Source organism: Pelmatolapia mariae, linkage group LG16_19 (genome assembly GCF_036321145.2).
Source record: "Pelmatolapia mariae isolate MD_Pm_ZW linkage group LG16_19, Pm_UMD_F_2, whole genome shotgun sequence".
NCBI classification, from domain to species: domain Eukaryota; kingdom Metazoa; phylum Chordata; class Actinopteri; order Cichliformes; family Cichlidae; genus Pelmatolapia; species Pelmatolapia mariae.
The window spans coordinates 47,369,506-47,390,664 of record NC_086241.1 but is presented as its reverse complement, the minus strand read 5'-3'; the positions used below and the strand labels follow the sequence as shown (position 1 = coordinate 47,390,664).

The following is a 21,159-nucleotide window of genomic DNA, read 5'->3' as shown; positions in this document are numbered from 1 at the left end:
TGTTAGCGAGCTGTGGGAGGAGAGTCATTTAAAGGGATATTCCACTCATATTTAACCAAGAAAGGAAAGAAAGGTGTTTTTATCGATTAAAATGACGATTTAACATATGGGTATAAGACCAATTTCAGTTCATGTGTCAGATACACGGAGTCTAAAATGTTCTAATAGTCTACTCTGAAAAACATCCTCCATATATAATTGTTGCTTCTTTACTGTAAAGACATTTTATTTTAATGTACGATAAATCTTTTTTTTTTTTTTTTTTTTTTACGTATTTCGGTAATTCTATCTTGATTTTTCCACTGAACATTTTCTGAGCTGTTTTGCACCTTTTGAAAAGCCTCTCTAATGTTTCCTTATACTTGGTAGTATACGATCACAGGTTTCTCTATATAATTTTTACGTATTAACTATGTAAACATTATCTAACATTTCCCTATTATTATACATAAATAAATTATAAAATGAATTAATAAATAATACAGTTCTTAAACTATAATATAGATATGTATATAGAGTGTAACAACTTTAGATAAATTGTATAAAAATATGCAATTATTACTGTAATTAATACTCTAACCTTTAATCATAAAAAATGTTAAGGCACGGAATATTTCCTATTTTTCTACTGTCACCTACCTTAAAAACATTTTTCTTTTTTTAAAGTGAATTTGTATATTACACAATTAAAAAATGGCAAGTTTTTCGTTTTTTGATGTAGTACAAAACTACTTATTTACTTTGGTGTAGGATGCCATGCCATGCTGTAGACAATGACTCTGTCAGTAAGAAGGCTGTAAAACCAATGAAAATACATCAGATTTTATGCCTTGGTGTTACAGTTTTCACATTTCTCTGTGTCATTCAGTTGGCCGGATTGGAGTCTTTGGTGCTCTGGTTCTGACCCGTAATCAAGGAGGTGTTGTATGAGATACAGTGTGGTTTATCACTGTATATTTGCACAATTTGCTGTATGTTTTTTATTTATTCAATTATTTATTAACATTTTACAGATTCGAAATTTCTTTGTAGTTGGCCACAAGATGAATACTCTCCAGTGAACAGTTTCTCTTCTTTGTATGTTTTTCTTGACTGATCATTTACATCACAGTCCATCGCGAAAAAAATAAAATGTTAATTTTACCTTTATTGATGACTTTTTGGCTCAGTACCTGCTCCATTTATGGTGTATTGTGTACTTTTCTTACTTTTATTAATTTTAAAGAGCCCTCTATTTATATTAATAACCTTTCTATAAAAGAAAAGAAACCCAGCGTTGCCGTAAAACTCACACTCACTGTGTGCGGTTCCTTCTTCAGTACTTGGAGCACAAAGGTTGCTGATGCAAAGTACGGGAAAACACCTGAAATGTACTCCCTTCCTTCTGTGCAGTTTTTTGCAGAGCTATGCTAAGCCATCCAGCGGGCTAGACTGGACCACTTAGTTGGCCATTTCTAGCCTGCGAGCCATATTTTTAACTTCCCTGTTTCTGCACAGGATAATAAAAGTGACCTTTGTACAGTCTGCAATAACTGTAATGCATCTCTGTATAATTTTATAGCTTGGCTTGACTGTTTTAAATTCGTGAATAATGCTGCCAGTTACCAACTGTGTTTTACGTAGTACAAAAAAATACCTAGCCTATCCAATCTTTTTACATTTTGCAGTAATTCAGTCATTCTACAGAGCAGATGCTGCAATATAGTACTCAAACTTACTTGGTTATAGCTGTAAAACCCCAATAAAACATTTCAATATTGCCTCATTGGTAAATAAAACTGAATACATATTTTAAGTTCAGGTTTAAAAACTTCACATATTCTATTCCTGTAGCTTAGATCACGTAAAAGCAGCATAACAATGTTTGTTTCATGTAGAAAAGCTAAGGAAAAAACAATGGAGCCTGACTGAGTGGGGGGAATTAGTGTTAAATAGACTGTAAAAGCAGCCTTTGGTCTTGATTCAAAGAGAGGACATTTAAAGGGATCATTAGTGTAACAGCCAAAAATCTAAATTAACAGACTACTTTTCCACATTTACTGGTGCCCTGCCAAACAAAAACCTCATTACAGCTCGTGTAGATGGATGTTAGATTAGATCTTGCAAGACAAATCTCAGTCTTGCACTTACATGTTTAGAAAAGTGTGTCCAATATCCAGATTAAATTCATATATAATTAAAAAGGGACAAAAATGAATGGTTTTCATTTTAAAAATATAGTTTTATTGATTTACTTCATGAGATAATGACAAACATCCTGTCAGCTCATTAACATCATAAAGAATAATAAGGCACCATCAATAGAAATCTGTCATTTTGTGTTCTTTTATTGTTAAATAAAAATGCAGTTAAAAAGAGTAAAATCTGTACAGATTCAAGAACAAGCATTCACTTAATGCCCGTACACCCATCAATGCTAAAGCAATCTTACACAGAAGTCAAGCTCTCTCACTCCCTGAGGGGAAAAGAAAAAAGACGACTCAGTCTCAGAGACACTGCAAGGCCTCTGCTCTTTCCAGGAACGTCAATGGACCTGCTAACGACAGAAAGAACTTAATCAGACGTAACACAACAAAGCCAGCACTTATGTGGCAATTTCCATTCAACTGACCTTAAAAGGTCTGCCAACGCCGGAGTTCAATATATCAACTGCACCTACGCAGTTCTCAGACAACCTAAGAGGAGAAAACCAAATGAGATCTGGAACTCACAAGTGCCAACATTCAAACACAGCAGGTAAAAACATGCAAACAGAAACTAATTTTATATTAAAAGTATCATGCAACTCTAGCGTTTTTTTTTTCCTTTCGTCTCCTCCAATGAGTTTTAAGGCTTTGAGAGTGCTACTAGTAATTTTCATTTAATCTACAATCTATAAAATTATCAAGATGGTAATAAGTATTAGGTGAAATGAATGGGCAATTCTCGTTTTGTTTCTTTTTAAATTTGAGCAAGAGTTGCATCAACACCATATTGTTTTGTGCGGCTTATTTGGCCTGGAATGAACTACTAATAGCATAATTTTGTAATTAAAAATATGTTTTTGATGTTTTGGATGACTTGCATTACTTGGATGTTTTGCACAGAAAAAAAGAAAATTCTAAAATGAGTGTTGGGGTTAGTTTTACCTTCTTGTGGCGATCTTTAGGCTTTTAGAATCCTCTCCCTCTGCGATTTTTTTCTTTTATAAAAACCAGCCAGCATGACTTTGCATCAAAGTCAAGTAAGATCCCTGCAAGCTTGATTTGAAATACTGTTGAAATTCGGTTATTTCAAGCGGCTGAAGATGCACGGCTCTCTTGAGAGCTTGAAGAGATGCACTAACTAAAGGTTAAATGACAATACATGTTCAAGCACTAATATCACTTTCAAGTCAAACATGTATTTGGCAGCACATTACCTCAAGGAACGATGAGCTTTATTTAATTTCAGTTCTCCCACCCCCCCCCCTTTTTCTTTTTTTCTTTTTTAAGGTGGCATTACAAGTGGCATTTAGATAAAATTTTGAAGACAGGCGAAGAGGATAGACTTCTTGTAGAAAAAACAAAACCCAAAACAAAAAACCAAACACTGCTTTTGAATTTTAAAAATCAAAGTTGACGTGTATACATACAGCTTATTCAGCATTGTTGAAAACCACTGAGGACCATTTTCACAAACTGGAGATAATCCTTTGGTACAACAAAGGCAAAAATACCATGTTTAGGTTGATTAAAAAGAAACTAGAAACTTTATTGAAACACGCACTGCAGAAAGACATTGTTTTTTTGGGGATGTGTTTAGTTACCTATTTAGTCAAAAGATACACAAGCATTAAGCATTTTGGAGACGGCACGACTTAAGCATACACAGTTTTCCTAAGGTTATATACAAAAAGACTGAGTTGGCTGCAGTCTTACGTACACAGTAAGTTATTAATCCTTCAAGCTTTACAAGAATTAGTCGATCAGCGATGATTTTGCAAGTAATAGAGCGACTTTTCATAAAATACCAATTGTAAAAGGGTGGCAGAAAATAAAGGCCTTTATTCTTTGTCAAATGGATTTCTACAGTTATTTTTTGTTTATTTGCTCTTTGGGAGTAACGTCACACAACTAGATTTGTAATGCAATATAAACAAATAAGACCGTTTTGATCAAAATGGTTGTATTTGAGTTTGCAACTAAATCTGTTTAAGTTATTGTAAATTTACAAATGGAGTCGTCATGAATAATTTCTGTCCAGTCATGCAGGACTTTTTTCTTTTTACAAAAAAAATGCAGCCTATGTGAGAAAATTTTAATCGCCACAATCACAGTTTGTGCAGGAACCATTAACAAAAATATTTACCATCAAATATCTAACAAAAAAAAAAAACTAAACTAAAAAAGTCATTTTGTTAGTTATGTTTATGTCAGTAAGACCTTAACTACGCAACTGAAACAAACAATGGGGAGAAAAAAAAAAATCTTTCATGTTGCTCCTCTGGCACTAGGATACATCCAACAAAATGTCCTAGGTTTAAAAAAAGAAAAAAAATGTTTTAAATAAAACCATTAAAAAAGGAAACGAGAGGGAAATTACTTTTGTAAAGTTAAGCGTGAGTTACAATCGGAGACAGTTGCCACTGCAACTCTCTACCAGTAGTTGTTCAGTATCTTGGGTAAGGATGCTCTCTGTACGATCCCTTTGCCTGCCTAGATGGAGGGGCTTTGCCTCCAGCCCCGGCACCGGACCACGAGTTGTCCCAATCATCTTGAGCTACAAGAAGTCACAGGAAAGCAGGGGAAACAACGAAAAAAGGTGCAAAAACATCAGCTAAAAGTCTCAAAGCAATAAAGCAAAAATAAAGATACGTGTGATTTAAAGACTTACCATAACCGGCCTCATATGACGGATCCTGGGCTTCACCGTGTCCATAATCATAATACTCTGTATCCCTGAGGGCACATCACCAACAACGGTTAAGATGGTATACTCCCAATTAAAAACAAACAAACAAACAACAACAAAAAAAAAAACCAAACAAACATAAACACACACATTAAAAGAGACATGTTACATAAATTAAACTTGACTTACGCAGGTGCAGAAGGCTGGCTATAATAATTGTCATATCCCTCATATGCCGGCTCTGCATAAGAGTCATCATATGCAGGCTAGACAGAAAGAAAAGAGGCAACATCATGAATCTGCGCCATTCCCATTCATGCCAAAAATGCTGTCAAATAGGATTCAGGACTTACATAATCCTCATAAGCATCAGGCTTTGACCCTGTTGCTGAAGGTGGAACCTGGTGTTGCTGGTGAGACAAGGCTGCCGAGGGGAGCATCCTGGGAGCCCCTGCTGCAGGCGGTCTGGAGCGAGGAGCAGAGCCTCCTCTAGTAGGAGCAGAAGGAGGTCCACCCCGACCAGACGGAGCGCCTCTTGGTGCACCACCTCGCCCCGGTGCTCCGCGTGGAGCCCCACCGCGCATCGCTCCTCGAGGAGCACCACGTGGCATTCCTCGGCCCCTGTGAAATTTTAAATCAAAACCATTAACCTACTTAGCCAAACCAGATGCAAAAAACAGACTCCATATTAGTGTTCCTATAGCTTTCAACTGAAAACTAACATACATTTTAGTTTACTGAGAAACATTTGTCATTTTAAGTTTGTGTCAAGACTCTAGTTGCACATCTGCAGCAAGCACATATTCAACCCGTTAAGGCATTCTTTTCAGGTAAGTGTGTTACCAGACACAACATGTATTGTAGTACACTATGTCGCAGATTCCAGCGCATACCTTGGTCCTCCAGCACCAGGTGGTCCACCTCTGCCCCTTCCTAGAGGACCACCTCGCCCCCTCGAACCATCCTGGGATCCATTCAGGAACAGAGGATCCATGTATGGATCATGCTCACCAGGTTCCTGTTCATGTGGCAACAGACAAACATGCATACCATTAATGCAGAGCATTGAGGAATCAGTGGAGCTCTGTTAGAAAGTTTGATTCTTGCATCAAGAGGTATCTCCGCACACATACCGGGATAAGGAACTTCTTCACCTCCTCCATGGCGTGAGCCATGCGCAGGTACGCTTCTGGTATGGGTGCCGTCACCTCGATGAACACATGCAGCTCCATGGCGAGGTGAGCATATTTAGCCTCACCCCCCTTTCTAAATTCTTCCTCCTAAAAACAATGAGCGCACAAAACTCTATAGCCAGAGGAGTGATGCAGGGCAATAAGACAGAAGCAAAGGAAACAGTTAGACAAACCTTGTTCTTGTCCCTCATGGAACCTTTACCCAGAACTGAAATCTTTGCTCCGGTGTCCTCTTGCAGCCTCTTGATCGTGCTACCCTGAGGTCCCAAAAGCTTTCCCACAAAGTTGACCTGCAACAAATTCATAATTCATGTGAGCACCTCAGAGACAACCCTCTTCCCCAAAAGGGCAAAAAACCCTAATTAAGTAGAGTGTGAGAAATCAGTACAATTGCTAATCTGTTAGATCAGCTGATTGAATCGCCTAGGTGGTTAAGGCGCTAAGTAAATGGGAAAAGACATACCCTAGGGTACTGCTTGGTGGGAATGAGGACACGCTCCTTGAGCTTCAGATTCTTGGTTGCAAACAGGTCCAGGTAGGTTTCCTTCTCAGGCTCTTTCTTGGTTTCACCTTTCTGGATCCTCTCAATCTCTGCAGGAATTAAACACGATTAAAAAGCTGACATTCATGAACAAAGCTTTCGTCTATTATTTGAAATGCATATCTTTTTTAGATGATATGGGTTACGATTCCCTGCATCATCCGAAGATGAAACTGCAGGTAAAGCTTTGCATGCATTTGGGTTGTAGTTAGCAAAGAGCCGCCTCGAAATCGCAGCTGTTCGTCGTTAAGTATCGGTGTTAGCTGATAACTAAACACGACTAAAATCCCATCAGAACCGTTGAGAGCAAGTGATTTAATTACACAGCTTCAAATACACACTGGACAACGACCTGACCCACATCGCTATCAACCACGTGCTTAATGCGCCATTGTTCAGGCCTCTCGACTCGGTTAGAAGGGGAAAAAGAAAAAAAAAATGGGCCCCCACTCGAGCTAACTAGCCCGGGTTAGCCTTTACGTTAAAGCAAATAGCGACATTACCTGCAGATATGAGTTTCATTGCATGCGTGAACGATGAATCCAGGCTGTCCTTTTCGGCCAGGAGCTCCGGGAGGTACTTAGTGTCTTCCATTTTGATCTTATTCTCTGCTGGGCTTGACTCTACGGCGGGCTCTGTGTTGCTCTTATTAGCATTCGCTTGGCTCATAACGCGCGAACGAAGCCCCGCTCAGTTCGTTAAGCTTCTCCCCTTTAAAACAAAAATGCAACAACAAGGAAAACGGTGTAGTTAGCAAAGGGCCCACCGGCGTCTTCTCCACTGCAAGTCGTTGCACTCTTCCTCAGCAGACAAAGGAGGGATGGCGCAGCTGCATTTCAGTGAGGGGGAGGAGGGAACCCGGAAGCAGACAGTGACGTCACTGCAATAAGCTCCAGAGCCCTGATTACCTGCTGTTACAGCACTGTGCCAAAGTCAGAGCAAACCTTGTTTTATTGTCTGCTTTTTCATCCATTTCAGGGGATTTCTTTTAACGTACTTTACCCAAACTTATGAGCCATTCATTGAAATTTTATCTTTAGGCTCTTTCTTAATAGCAGCCTGTTGCAAAAACACAAAATTTGTGCCCATTTCTTTACTTGATTTTATGGAAAATTCCAAAGAAACCAGGGTTGACAGGGATAAAACAAGGAGCTATTATCACAAACCTGACACTTCTCAGCATGGTGTGGAGTGTGCTCTGAAAAAACTTTGAGGAAAATCGATGACAAAAAAAAGGGTAGTATTTATGGCTAAACAGCCATCTACAGCAGATGAATGGTATATGAAAGCAATGTCCTTAAGAAACAGCGGGAAGAATCCAGCATAGACCTGACACAGGACCTGAGAGATGCATTTATCCCTTCAGGTGATCCATCTATAGTTCACAGAAGCCTCAAAGCCTGGTCTCAGTGGAAGAGTGGCCATAAGAAGCCATTCTCAAGGAAGGGAAACATGGAGAAAAGGGCTGAGGCATGCCAAATTACATGAGACCTGCACAGTGGTAGCATGTTTTACTGAGTGATCCTCATCAGAAAACATAACTACAGTGAGTGTCTATAGTCATCTGAATGCCTACAGTCATCTCTTTGTGGCTACATTTTAGCCAGGGGTGTTGTCAATGTTGGCAAAATAGTTGGAACTATGAACACAGAACAGTATAGTCAAAATTTGATCCAAAATGCAGTAATATCTGAAAAGCTGACTGTGAACAGTTTCATTTTTCAGCGTGACAATGATCGCAAACACACTGGCAATGCAGTAAAAGCATAGAAAAAAAAAACCCATTACCAGTCATGGACTGGCCTCCCCAGAGCCCAGACCTCAACATTAATGAAACAGCATCGGATGATCTTATCAGAGAACAGAACAAAAAAAAAAAGCATCCAACAACCGAAGAGGCGCTTTGAATGTCCTTCAAGAAGCAGGAAATTGTAGTCTGACAAAATCAACCAGCACAGGACACAAATGATCTTTGGGTTCTTTAATCTGAGTTTTAAAATTAGTATTCAGATAAAAAATAAAGAAACTTGAAAATAAATTAGTTCAGACAGTCCTCACAAGCAAACAGCAAACACCACTACACACCATTTACCCACATCTACAATAGTCTGGATTACGATAGAAGTTATTGTAAAATGTCACAACAAAGTTTTGAAATTCAATACATACAAACTATCCAGTGCATCAGTCCAGAACATCATCAAAACAGACCACACGGGTTTTCAAAGGCCAGCTCCATTTACAAACAATGCTCAAACAATTTCCCACAATTCTCAAATGAACGAGCTTGTACTTCCTGAAAACATCTCTGCATATAAACGTCAAACCATATATCTGAAACTATTTCATGTTATTTCCCAGAACAAGTCTTCAATGCAAGTTAAATTAATTGCAGTGTGACACTGCACTGTAAACCCAAAAGCCAAAGCAGCTCAAAAAATAAAATGAAATACATAAAAAAATATCTGTTTATTTACTTATTCACTTACTTGAGTTGATGAACTTGAATATTTGTAAATCATCTGTCATAGGAATGATTTTACACAATTTACAAATAATTATTTAAAACGCTTTATTAATGTTCCTTTCACTGCGTTGTTTTTCTTTTTCTTCTCTTTTTTAAACCTCCATTTATTCTTCCACATAATACGTCACCAAATATAAACAATGTGCAAATAAACATATACATACCCCAAACACTTCTCAATTCTATTTCTCGGTTCAAACAGCTCTTAAAACATCTTTATATATAAATCTATATATAAATTATTCTCTTTCCTCATTTGTATAGTTAAAGACTATTTTTCACAAGAAAAAAAATCAAATTAAAACATCTTATTTTGATTTCCCATTTTAAATTCCTTCCATGTTGGATATTTGTTCATTTATGTCCTGCTTGAAATGATTCCTCCCATTTTTCCATCTGTTCTAGTTGCATTTAATTCCAATTCCTGTGTAACTTTGACCTCTAGTTATTTCAGCTTAGCTTTCTGGTAAAGAGCTTTGTATATTCTCCTCTTGTTTTTTTGTTTTTGTTGTTGTTGGGGTTTTTTTTTGGGGGGGGGGGGGACACAGAGATATCAGATAGTTAGCTCTCAAGTATAGATTCCTGAGCCTGTACCCAGAATGGTAATTGGATAATCTGGTCCGGTTCTAATCCTTTCTTATTTTTCTGTAACATAATTTGTAATGATTTAAGTTCTCAACTATCAGCTCACACATCACACATGACTGAGTCAGTGCAGGTTGAATTTTCAGAGGTGCTCAGTGGGCACTGCAGCAAGAAGCAGCTATAACATCAATGCAGATAATGTTCTTTCTCAGTTATCTGAAGCACTACAGGACATACAACATCCTGTTTTAACACTATTCTGTTTTGCCTGGTATGTGTATTTAGTCAATGACCAAAACATTTCTCTTATACATAGAATACTGCTGCCTGTACTTTCAGTTATTCATACAGGCAGCTTCCTGGTATTATACCGCTTTGTCTGAGATATCTATTGAAAACAAGCTTTGGACGTTTCTTAGAAAAGCTTTGTTCAGTTACTCTCTGAAAATAAGACACAAGCCCAGGCATGAATATCCTGATGTCTAATGCAGGGAAGTGTTTTGTAGAATACACTCATCTTACATTTGATGTTTCACTGTGCAGCCCTTGCTTTGATCATTCTGGTCAGGTCCTATTTAATTCTTCTGACAGCCTCTCAGCTAAAAAAGTCCAGCCGGGATTAGTAGATGTGGCTTAATAGGAAGTTTAATGTGATAAGACGAGCTCTACAAATCTCCTAATGCATTTTCAAATACCAGTGATTTTAAATTGGTGTGTAAAAATGGAGTTGAGGTTGCATAATGAATAGCTCAAAATCCGTAAATGTGTTATGATGTACACTCATGTACATTTAATGCAGCTCATATATGTATGAACAGGTTTAAACAGTTCAAAAAGTAGACGCAGTGTACATTTTGAATATTTTGCTGTGTTGAACTCAGTAAGTTGTGCATATTTTTTCCAATTTGATATTCTTTGCTAAAATATGGGGATAAATGATGACCTTTTTGCACCTCTGTCCTATTGAATCGCAACACCTCTATAAAATACTTAAAACTGAGATTTTAAGTTGAAAAACAGGTGACTCAATTCTATGTCAAAGGTAAACATTTGCTTATTTATTTACAATGAGATATAATGCATCAACACACCTTCAAAATGATCACAAATAAGAGTAATAATCTCCTAAAATGAAAATTTGAGCTTAAATTTGGTAATTGTGACTTCAGGTGCACAGTTCAAATTCAGTGTTTTCCCTCCAAATAATTGATATCTCCACAAGTCTCATTTAAATGTAAGGCTAATTTTAAAATTCTTTTTTAAATTTAAATAAAGAGTTGATCTTGCATTCCCCAAAAAAGACAGTAGTAGTCAAAAATCAGTGCGTTGAATTAAAAGGCCACTTAAACTGGTCATGTAGACTTCCCACTTTTACTGAACCAGTGAGTGTGAGCTTCTTCTCAAAGTTGTATCAGATATCAATGATGGCAAATATTTCTGGTTTTTCTTTATCGTGGATTTGCATTGCTGAATATGTGATGGCTTTCACCTCAGTTCCCTAGAAGGACAACAAACGACATATAAGTTACTGTAGTTGCGTTGTAATTTTGTAGAGTTAGTTATTCATTTAATGCATATACATATGCAGATGTACACTCATCCCCCCTCCCCCCTCCAAACGCCTTCGACGCTTATTCCCTTCCGATGCTGACGGTAGATCAAGGCCCGGATGTACTGTCTACATCGGCTGTCTCTCACCCTTTACCCACCCCTGTTGCTTGTCATGTGTTTCTTGGTGTATTAAGAGTTTTTTTCATGTGCTATGTGCAGAGGTGTTTTTTTTTCTGTTCTCAAACTGATCTCCCTTTTGGAGCTCAGTCTGGGGGGAGTTATTTTTTTTCTCCTTATCTTTCCTCATGTGGTGCTTTTTCCATTGTTATAACCTCTCTGACCTGTCTTCCCCATGTGATGTTTTTGTGTATTGTATGTATGGTCGGAGGGTAAGATGGCGCCGCCATTGCGTGCCATAGGTCGGCAGCCTTAACATGAAATTTCCCCTTGTGGGACTAATAAAGGTATATCAATTCAATTCAATCAATTCAATTCATTTGTTCTAATGAGTGTCATTTTACTTCTTTGTCTGGCTTACCTGTGGGTGCTTTTCCAGAGAAAATTCTTCGCCCCACCTTTCATAAACCAAAGAAAAATAAAGCAAAGAAAGTAAATTAAAGAGAAAAATACAGAGAGACAGTAAAACTGAATTTTCTATCTCTGATAAACTATTTTTTCCTCAAACCCAACCCGTTTAAACCCAGTGATCTTTTTGTATATTGGAAAAATATGGAACATTTTAAAATTACAAACAGACACCAAAGGACTTTAAACTTTTTTGCATGTCCTTTTCATGATAATCTGAGATAGTGCAGCAGGAATGAATGAGATCAAGTTTGACCTTTGCCTTAAAAACAAATTACAAAGTTGTTCCACATTAGCTCGGGTTTGAATTGTATGTAATACTTTTTAAAAATAAATATCGAGATAACTTCAGTGTTGTTGAGGAGGACCCCAAACTTACCCAATGGAGCGAATCTTGAAACGCATTCTGTCAATATGTAAAACTTTGACCTCCTGATGAACAGATATGACACAATTGTTAGCACATCATAAATGTAGCAACTTCATAACTGTAACGTAAATAAGGAACAGTAGCAAAATTACTTGCAGCCTATAATATTTAGAGATGGTGATTATATTAAAAAAAAAGATAATATTACCAGTTGTTTTGGGTAAGTTCACCACCACATTTAAAACTAAACAATCATGATCTGATTTAAGTGCAGACTTTCAGCTTTAATATTAAGGAGTTTAACTAAAGTACAACATTAGGAATTACAGACATTTTTATCCACAGTCTTCCATTGTCAGAGGCTCAAATGTAATTGGATAAACTAAAATAAAATTAAATTGCTGCTTGTTTGTGGGTCTCTCTGCCTTCAATTTTATATTCAGTAACTGAAAAGCATGCTCAGTTGGTTACTGACGTGGCCATTGAAGAATATCCTATTTCTGTTTCCTTAAGAAACTCTCCATTTGCACTGTGAAACGCAGAATCTGACTGAGTCTGAGCAAGGTGTACGGCCCTGTACACTCAGAATTCATCCTGCTGTTTCTATCAGCAGCCACACCACCAGTACTAACTAGAGGCCCAGTTGAACTGGCAGTCCTACATGCTCATGCCATAACATTGTCTCAACTATGTTTGACAGATGATGTGGCATCTGTGTGATCATGAGCTGTTTCAGTCTGTCTCCTTACTTTTGTGGGCAGGCTCTTTGTTTTCTTTTATGTTCTAATCTGATGTCCTTGTTGCTGAGTGTAACCAGTGGTTTCCACCTTGCTGTAAATCCTCTGTTTCCATTCATGAAGTTGTCTTTTGATTGCAGACCTTGACAACGGCACGCCTACCTCCTCGACAGTGTTCTTGAATTCTCTATGTGTTGTGAAGTGGTTTTGCTTAATCCAGGAAAGATTTCTTCAATCATCAACTTTAGTTGTCTTCTGTGGTCTTTCAAGGCTTTTGATGTTGCTGAGCTGGCCAGATGATTCATTCATTATTTTACAGAATGCACCACATTGTTGATTTGACCACTTACTAAAGTTTTTTTCCATTTCCTTTTTAGGTTTATTTTCTTTTATTTTTTTTCCAGACTAAGATGGCTTCCTTCACATGCGTCGACCACTCTTCGGACCTCACATTGAGAGCTCCAGTAAAAAGCTATAAAATGCAAAAATAAACTCATGGAATCAAATCCAGACCATTGTAGTTATTTTGTCCTGAAGTAATCAGGAAGAAGGCCTCAACAGGCTACAAAACAGCAAGTCAATTGTCCAATTACTTTGGAGAATCTGAAAATAAGCGACTGTGTATATAATTCTTGAATAGTGATGCCGTATTTCTGTTAAACCCCTTGAATTAAAGCTAAAATTGCTTCGGGGAGTGTATAGAGGCAAAATGACAAAAACAGGGTCAAAATACTTATGGATCTAACTGATTCATTGGGCCTATAAAAATGTGGAGTGACATAGAATTTGGAGATGGTTAAGATAGCAATACATGTTGCTTTCTGTCCTGCTTTCATAGAAACCTATTAAGTCTATATTATATTTCCGTGTCAAGGAAAGATTTTATACCTACCCATTTAAGTCATAATTTATATCAAAACGGATCTATTTTATAAAGGCTCAGGTCTCAAATGCTATTGCAAACAAACACAGATATGAAATCAATGTAAAGAAGTTTAAAGTACATGTTAAGTAATACACAAGTGACCATGATACTCACCCTGGGAATAAAGAAAAGATCTGCGCTAAACTTGTATAACCAATCATCTAGGAAGTGGAAGAGAAGCGACTCCATGTCTTCACCTTTTAGGAACAAAAACATACACACAGACTTTAGCTGATCTGCTCTGCAATCAGCCAGACTGACACAGGTAGAAAGTAGGTACAACTGGAGTCTGTTGAAATCTTGGTGACAGATTCTCACCCTCCGATTCCACTTCAACTGTATCTATCGGTTCCACCGTCTCTGTGTCCGTCATGTAGCCGAACATGCCCATGGCACACTGCTCAAAGGCTTCCTCTAAAGAGTCTCCCCAAGAGTGAATTCTTGGAAAAGAAAAAAAAAGGTTTTTTTGTTCAAGTCTAAGAAAAAAACAGAGGAACACGGTTTTACTATACCAAAAAGGTACTCACTGTACATCTGCTGTGTGATCCAGGTCTGAAACGATTAAAAAAAAATGAAGCAATATCATGAGTTGACTGAACTAAAGTCCTAAGAAAGTCTTGCCACTGGCAGCAATCCTGAAATGTCTCTCGGTACTTATTTGAGCATTTATTTTGAAGAACTACTTAATTAACTTCTTTTTTTTTTTTTTAGGTAGCTCTTTAAAACTGCAGAATTAGGCCCATGATGGAGCCTTGAGGTACACCGCAGGTTTGTATTTGTATGTACCTTTATTTTGAACATGTTAAAATAGTATAACAACAACAGGGAAAAAATCCATGCAACATTGACATAGAAGAACTGGGTGGCTCACTATTGTGCACATTAGTTCTCAGATGTGAGATTTTGACAACAACAAAAAAAATCAGAAACCTGTCACACAGTACAGGAGACATAAATAGGAAATTGGCAAACCTGCTTTTTTTGTTTATAGGTGGCCACATTTGTTGGTGATCGGTTAATCGGGTGCATTTGATTAACAGCACCTACCTCCTGTTTACCTGAAAGAGTAAGGTTGTACTACATTTTTCACAGGACTGTATAGTCTCGTGAAAAATAGAATCTCTTTCACACAAATGTAAAAAAAACCAAAAAACCTGCACATATTAAAGATCTTTTTTGAATTTGAATTTTGAGACAAAATTTAACACGAGCAATCCTTTTGGCTCACTGAAATGTAAATAAAACTAAACTTTAGAAACTAGACTTTCTGTGACGTTGTTTTGATAAATAAAGTAATGGTAAAGGAACTACTGGCATTTGAAGTCGGAGTTTTCATTTCCCATATGGAATCTTCAACTGGAACTCAAAGTACGATCGGGAAGAAAAATCGGGATTTGTTTTTCCCCTTGAGAACAATACGTCACAGTTTGTTTGTTTGTTTTTTCGTTCAAAAGCACCGCTCCCACACGTTTATGAACAGAGCCCAGTTATAGTCGGGGTGATTGTTGGTGGTGACATGAGGGGGCGGTCCAGCTTAAAATATTGACAACTCGGAAATTTAGACTTCCATTGAAACCAGCATCGTGGTTGGTGCGGTTGCTCCGACTTTAAGTATCATAACTTCGCACTTACATTCATATTTCTTGTTGATCGGCGGGTATTTGGATTTGACAGCTGTCTGTGCCTCTGTCAAGTCTAACACACGATCGTCCATTGTAGATAGAAGCTTGTTGAAAAAGGCAGACGTTTATCTAAACCATGTCCGTGTGTTCTTCTTCTTGAATTTCCGGGCAGGCTTGACTCGCCGTACTGCTTCCGTGAAAGACGAAGAACACTTATTTTTTCTTCGCTCTCTTTTTTCATTTCTTTTTGTCCGTCAGCTTTTACATTGTTACACAATGGATATATTAACAGAAATAATTAAACAAATAATAAATTGTAAAAATTACTAGCAATAGGAACCTCTGGAGAGTTTATAGAGCATAGACGCGTATGTATATGTTATAGAGTTCCTCCTTGCAAAACAGGGCATTCACCTGTCATTAGAAAATGGCCAACTTATTCAAAACGGCTTAAATACTACCTAGTAGCATCATTATCGTTTGCAAATACCGGAAGTTACTTTTTTTGGCACAACACCGGATGTAGTAATGTGTCGCTTAACGACTTCCTGTCGGTTTTGTCGTCGACTCTGATTGGCTAGGCGCGTTCTATGGAGTTGGCGCCATTGCGAGCCGTCGTGCTGTCTTCTGAGCGCTCTCCCTAAAAATTACTTCTTTTTGTCATTAGTAGCGGTATTATAACCACGCAATGGCTGATAAAGACGGTAAGGACGTCTACGTTTTTTAATAAGAACGTTATTTATGTGTGTGTGCTGTCAAGAGTGACAGAAAATGCGAATCAGGATGTAGCGGCGGTGGTTGGCGCGCCAGCCAGCATCACCTTTCATTGTTAGAAAGCACTCAGCTAGCTGTTAGCTGATGTTAGCATTAGCTGCTAACGCGCCGGTAAAAAGGGTTTTAAATTCACTAGTGCAGTCAGATATACTGCCCCACTATAATAATCTTCAGAAAGACTGTATTATTTATTTATATGGGCGACAGCTGCTCTAGCATTGTGTGCTACTGTTACTTTATTGATAAAATCAACTAAAATGCTAGGAAGGAAAAGATTTCCTCAAGTAACTGCTGCATATGTTTGTAAATTTGACTATAACGTAGCTTTGTGTTAAATGTTACTGTTGCAGCGGCTTTTGATGACGCTGTGGAGGAAAGGGTGATTAATGAGGAGTATAAGATTTGGAAGAAGAACACCCCTTTCCTCTATGATCTGGTCATGACCCATGCTCTGGAGTGGCCAAGCCTCACTGCTCAGTGGCTCCCAGATGTCACCAGGTAAATGGAAGATCTGCAACACCTTTTCAGGTTCCAAGTCACAACAAGAGATTGTAGCAGATACGTAAATGTCATGCCATATGTCCACAGACCAGAGGGAAAGGACTACAGTGTGCACAGACTGGTTCTGGGAACCCATACGTCTGATGAGCAGAATCACCTCGTAATTGCCAGCGTTCAGCTGCCGAATGATGATGCCCAGTTTGATGCTTCACACTATGACAGCGAGAAAGGAGGTGAGAGCATAAAAAGTCCACTGAGAACCTATGTTACAAGAGCACCACCAATAAGAGGTCATAGAATAACTTATAGTTTCATAGTGTTCTCAAGGGATTTTTACATGCAATAACATAACTATAACACTTATAAACAGACTAATTCACATGCCTAAGCTGGATCTGGATGATATTGATTTAATTGATCTAATCCAGCTTTAGCACAGTAATACTAGTACACTTCCACCAGAAATGTTGTTAGACCTGGTGAATGCAGAGAGTTTGGAGGACATTTCAGTAGTGTTTTAATTTTGCACATTGTTAATGTAGCGCTTTCCAACTCCTATATAGCTTATTGATAATTGTGTGATGGTGCAGAAAGAACCCCATTGTTGGCTATGGGCCACTCTGCTCACAAGGGGAAGGAAAAGGAAGTAACGTATTTATAACAGCATGAATCAAATTTAACCTCATTCAGCGAAGCGAGGGCAATAGTGAATGTCAGCTGAACAAGTAGAATAGTAGCTTACGTACTTTTTTAATCGCTTTTTTAAAGTTCTGTAATATGTTTATCAAACATTTATTAAGAGCAAAACTGGTTAACAGGAACATTGGGAACAGGAACACATTGGGCATATAAGACACAATACGTAACTTAAGGGGTGCATTTTTTGTCTAAAAAATACATAAAAATCCCTGGTGCATTGGTCACCCTAAAACCTGCTTCGTGGAATGGAAGAGCTTCATGTATCTGTTGTCTTTTTATTTCAGAGTTTGGAGGTTTTGGATCTGTTAGTGGGAAAATAGAGATTGAGATCAAGATCAACCATGAAGGAGAAGTGAACAGAGCCCGATACATGCCTCAGAATCCTTGCATCATTGCCACCAAGACCCCCACCAGTGATGTGCTAGTCTTTGATTACACAAAACACCCCTCCAAGCCTGGTAGGTTTGCAGAAAGAACACTTTTTCTTGCATAACTGCATATCATGTGTCGCTACATTTGAAGCTCTACAGGCTTTTTAACACTGACATTATTTCTGTTAAAGACCCTTCTGGAGAATGCACCCCAGATCTCCGTCTGAGGGGCCACCAGAAGGAGGGCTATGGCCTCTCATGGAACCCAAACCTTAGTGGCTGTCTCCTCAGTGCTTCTGATGACCATGTAAGAAACCTGTCTTGACATGCCTACCTTATTCTTGTTAAAATGCTTCTTTGTCTTCTATCACAGCGGTCCCCAACCCCCGGGCCTCGGACCGGTACCGGTCCGTGAGTCGTTTGGTACCGGGCCGCGAGAGTTGAGGCTCAGGTGTGAAATGTATGGTTTTCAGGGTTTTTATCGGTTTTCAGCGCTGTTTTGTTATCGTTTTTATCGTTAACTCGGTTTTCCTGGGTCTTTTCACGTGTGTTATGAATAAATCTTCTTTTTTTTCGGTACCGGTACTAGTTTTATTTTGTTGTATTTATCCGCGACACCTTAAAGGCCGGTCCGTGAAAATATTGTCGGGCATAAACCGGTCCGTGGCGCAAAAAAGGTTGGGGACCGCTGTTCTATCACATTGCAAATCATTTTTTCTTTTCTTTCTTTTTTTTACATTTGTCTGTGCTCTTTGCAGACTATATGCCTGTGGGATATCAGCACAGTTCCCAAAGAGGGGAAGATTGTGGATGCCAAGACTATCTTCACAGGCCACACTGCTGTGGTGGAGGACGTCTCCTGGCACCTTCTCCACGAATCGCTCTTTGGATCTGTGGCAGATGACCAGAAACTCATGATGTAAGCAGCCTCAGCGATGACTCATTAAAAACAAAGTTGTTGTTCAGTTTCACATTTCTTCCTGACACTGGTGCTTTTGTCTGTTTTTGGAACAGTTGGGACACGCGGTCCAACAACACCTCCAAGCCCAGCCATGCAGTGGACGCCCACACTGCTGAGGTCAACTGCCTGTCTTTCAATCCTTACAGCGAGTTCATTCTTGCCACTGGCTCTGCAGATAAGGTGAGGCGTCTTTCTTTCAGACAGTTACAGTGAATAGCATCTTGATACTGTACTGAATCGGCCTCCTTTTACTTGCAGACTGTGGCTCTTTGGGACTTGAGGAACCTGAAGCTGAAGCTTCACTCGTTTGAATCCCACAAGGACGAGATCTTTCAGGTAAGAAGTGAACTTCCTCGCAATAAATCTGTAGTTGTTGTTGTGCAAACTTCGGCTTGAATGTTTCAGCTCAGTAACTGCATTGTGGAGTGAGGCTATTTAGGCTGAAATATGTGTCTGGTGATTAACTAGCTTTTGGCTACAAAAGATGAAATGCAATTGCTATTTATGGTATAATTAAGTTAACAAAAAGACAAACTGTCAGGAAGCTGTTTGCTTTTACAGTTACAGTTGCATACAAAGTCAATACAATGAGGTGAACTGGTGGAAAACAGTGTTGTCTGATGCAGGAGTTAAAATTTTTCAACTTTGGGAAAAACATTTTTGAGAAAAAGGATTGTAGGACTTTGTAGTAACTTGTGAAAATATGTGATGGTGAATTGTTTAAAGCTTTTGGTTGTACACTTGCTTGTACCCTTGGAATTTAGGGTCGAATATTTAATTCTTTGTATAGATATAATATTTACAATTATATTCACCAAAGTACTGCAAGGGGGGACTTAATTGCAGAGGTTTCATATCCACATCTTTTCCCAACAGGTTCAGTGGTCTCCTCATAACGAAACCATCCTGGCCTCCAGCGGCACCGACAGGCGGCTCAACGTCTGGGACCTCAGTAAGATTGGAGAGGAGCAGTCACCAGAGGATGCTGAGGATGGCCCTCCTGAGCTGCTGGTGAGTTGTGACAATGAGCGGTGGTGATGATGCAGTTTTTCTCAACAAAATGAGCATATTTGTGGTGACGTCAGAGGCTCTGTGCACCCACACTCTCCAGTAAGAGTCTTGTCCAGCAGATGGACTATAGCTCCACCAATGCATGGACTGCAGCTGGTGATGATAGTCATTGTTCTGCTCAGCAGCCTGAGAAATGTCTAGTGGCACACGAACTTCTCCACCTGCTGCAGTTTGTAGTTAGTGACCCTGCAGCTTGCAGCGGCTCTGTAGAGCAGTACAAGGACTACTGTCACCATATGCAATCCATGACAATAGAGTTGGAGTCCAGCAAGCTACATGATTTCTCTAGAGAGGCAGTGGTCACTGCCTTAACAGTGACTTGGTTGGTCTGTCAGTAAGGTACCACCACACTGGAAGAGCATGCCTAAGTCTTTGTGTAGGAAATACTGTAATGTTGCTTTCAAACATTGCCTTTGTTTTATTTTTTAAGCTAAATCTTGATCATTGTGCTAAATCTTTCTGCTTCATTTTGTTTCAGTTCATCCACGGAGGACACACAGCTAAGATCTCAGACTTCTCTTGGAACCCCAACGAGCCGTGGGTCATCTGTTCAGTATCAGAGGACAACATCATGCAAGTGTGGCAGATGGTAAAGGCTTTGTAAAGAAAACTCGATCAGTTACAACACAGCGAGGATTTGAATAGTAAAGTGCATTTATTATTATAACATAGAAGAGCAGTTACATTAAAAATCTTTTATTTTTTTGGCAATTGTCTGCAGGCTGAAAATATCTACAATGACGAGGACCCAGAAGGTGCTGCAGATTCAGAAGTCCAGGCATGAGTCCGGTCTCCTCCACGTGTCTTCTTCTTTTGACCTGCTCATTAAAAATGGATCCGTTTACCAGCACTGGGCGAAAAAGCAGTCTTTTTAAAAAAACATTTTGAGCAGCAGTGTTTTGTAGAAAATAAAAGAATAAAATGCTGCCATGTCATCACGTGACATGTTTAAGAAAAGGTCTCTGATGATCAGATTTTTAGATCTTTTTAGTTTTTCGAACTGAAATCTGACTCGTGATGAAACCACAGACATGTTTATGATCACCTAAGTGTGCATTTTGTTGGTTTTATTTCTTCCATCTTGGTTAGTTGAGCAGAAACATTTCTGTGGAAGATCCATTTTTAAATGTTATTGTACATACTGTAGGTTGATCCTTTTAATTTGCCTGGTATTTGTAGTATGAAATTCCCCCAAATTGTGTTGTCACTTGTATGTGTTTTTTTTTTTTTCTCTCTGCATTTTCTCTGCATCTGATCTTTTGTGTACTTAAGTA

The 21,159-nt window shown here is 38.6% G+C and overlaps 3 protein-coding genes across 6 annotated transcripts; 1 reads left to right on the top strand and 2 right to left on the bottom strand.

Moving 5' to 3' along the window:
- Nucleotides 1–2,309: 2,309 nt before the first annotated feature.
- On the bottom strand, nucleotides 2,310–7,470 carry khdrbs1a (KH domain containing, RNA binding, signal transduction associated 1a). Of its 4 annotated transcripts, none has more exons than XM_063498684.1 (11): nucleotides 7,110–7,470; nucleotides 6,529–6,656; nucleotides 6,239–6,355; nucleotides 6,006–6,152; nucleotides 5,766–5,890; nucleotides 5,226–5,493; nucleotides 5,062–5,138; nucleotides 4,855–4,919; nucleotides 4,564–4,740; nucleotides 2,612–2,675; nucleotides 2,310–2,536 (listed from the first exon to the last, which is right to left on the bottom strand). In XM_063498684.1, exons 1-9 carry the CDS (start codon nucleotides 7,273–7,275, stop codon nucleotides 4,631–4,633), a joined length of 1,203 nt encoding a protein of 400 aa, XP_063354754.1. In that variant the 5' UTR covers nucleotides 7,276–7,470; the 3' UTR covers nucleotides 2,310–2,536; nucleotides 2,612–2,675; nucleotides 4,564–4,630. The 4 variants fall into 4 exon arrangements, with proteins under 4 accessions (XP_063354754.1, XP_063354753.1, XP_063354752.1 ...); XM_063498683.1 differs by having other exon boundaries at nucleotides 2,310–2,533; XM_063498682.1 differs by having other exon boundaries at nucleotides 2,612–4,740.
- A 1,102-nt stretch (nucleotides 7,471–8,572) lies between these two features.
- Nucleotides 8,573–16,004, bottom strand: zbtb8os (zinc finger and BTB domain containing 8 opposite strand). Its single transcript, XM_063497530.1, has 7 exons — nucleotides 15,519–16,004; nucleotides 14,414–14,438; nucleotides 14,205–14,326; nucleotides 14,001–14,083; nucleotides 12,234–12,286; nucleotides 11,808–11,844; nucleotides 8,573–11,216 (listed from the first exon to the last, which is right to left on the bottom strand). Exons 1-7 carry the CDS (start codon nucleotides 15,598–15,600, stop codon nucleotides 11,130–11,132), a joined length of 489 nt encoding a protein of 162 aa, XP_063353600.1. The 5' UTR covers nucleotides 15,601–16,004; the 3' UTR covers nucleotides 8,573–11,129.
- Nucleotides 16,005–16,095: 91 nt separating this feature from the next.
- LOC134644457 (histone-binding protein RBBP4) lies at nucleotides 16,096–21,114 on the top strand. The gene is made up of 11 exons (XM_063497528.1): nucleotides 16,096–16,212; nucleotides 16,633–16,780; nucleotides 16,871–17,016; nucleotides 17,767–17,940; nucleotides 18,045–18,160; nucleotides 18,612–18,772; nucleotides 18,868–18,994; nucleotides 19,073–19,150; nucleotides 19,691–19,825; nucleotides 20,364–20,474; nucleotides 20,607–21,114. Exons 1-11 carry the CDS (start codon nucleotides 16,197–16,199, stop codon nucleotides 20,667–20,669), a joined length of 1,275 nt encoding a protein of 424 aa, XP_063353598.1. The 5' UTR covers nucleotides 16,096–16,196; the 3' UTR covers nucleotides 20,670–21,114.
- Nucleotides 21,115–21,159: the final 45 nt, after the last annotated feature.

Bases quoted from the DNA above. Each gene is read 5' to 3' on its own strand.
- khdrbs1a (XM_063498682.1), bottom strand. From the start codon at position 7,275: ATGAGCCAAGCGAATGCTAATAAGAGCAACACAGAGCCCGCCGTAGAG. The intron at 6,657-7,109 runs GTAATGTCGCTA...TAATTCCTGCAG, and splicing joins AATGAAACTCATATCTGCAG to AGATTGAGAGGATCCAGAAA. The intron at 4,920-5,061 runs GTAAGTCAAGTT...ATGTGCCCTCAG, and splicing joins AGCCAGCCTTCTGCACCTGC to GGATACAGAGTATTATGATT.
- zbtb8os (XM_063497530.1), bottom strand. From the start codon at position 15,600: ATGGACGATCGTGTGTTAGACTTGACAGAGGCACAGACAGCTGTCAAA. The intron at 14,439-15,518 runs GTAAGTGCGAAG...TAATCGTTTCAG, and splicing joins GATCAACAAGAAATATGAAT to ACCTGGATCACACAGCAGAT. The intron at 11,845-12,233 runs GTAAGTTTGGGG...GGTTTATGAAAG, and splicing joins TTCAAGATTCGCTCCATTGG to GTGGGGCGAAGAATTTTCTC.
- LOC134644457 (XM_063497528.1), top strand. The intron at 17,941-18,044 runs GTAGGTTTGCAG...TTTCTGTTAAAG, and splicing joins AAAACACCCCTCCAAGCCTG to ACCCTTCTGGAGAATGCACC. The intron at 18,995-19,072 runs GTGAGGCGTCTT...TTTTACTTGCAG, and splicing joins CCACTGGCTCTGCAGATAAG to ACTGTGGCTCTTTGGGACTT.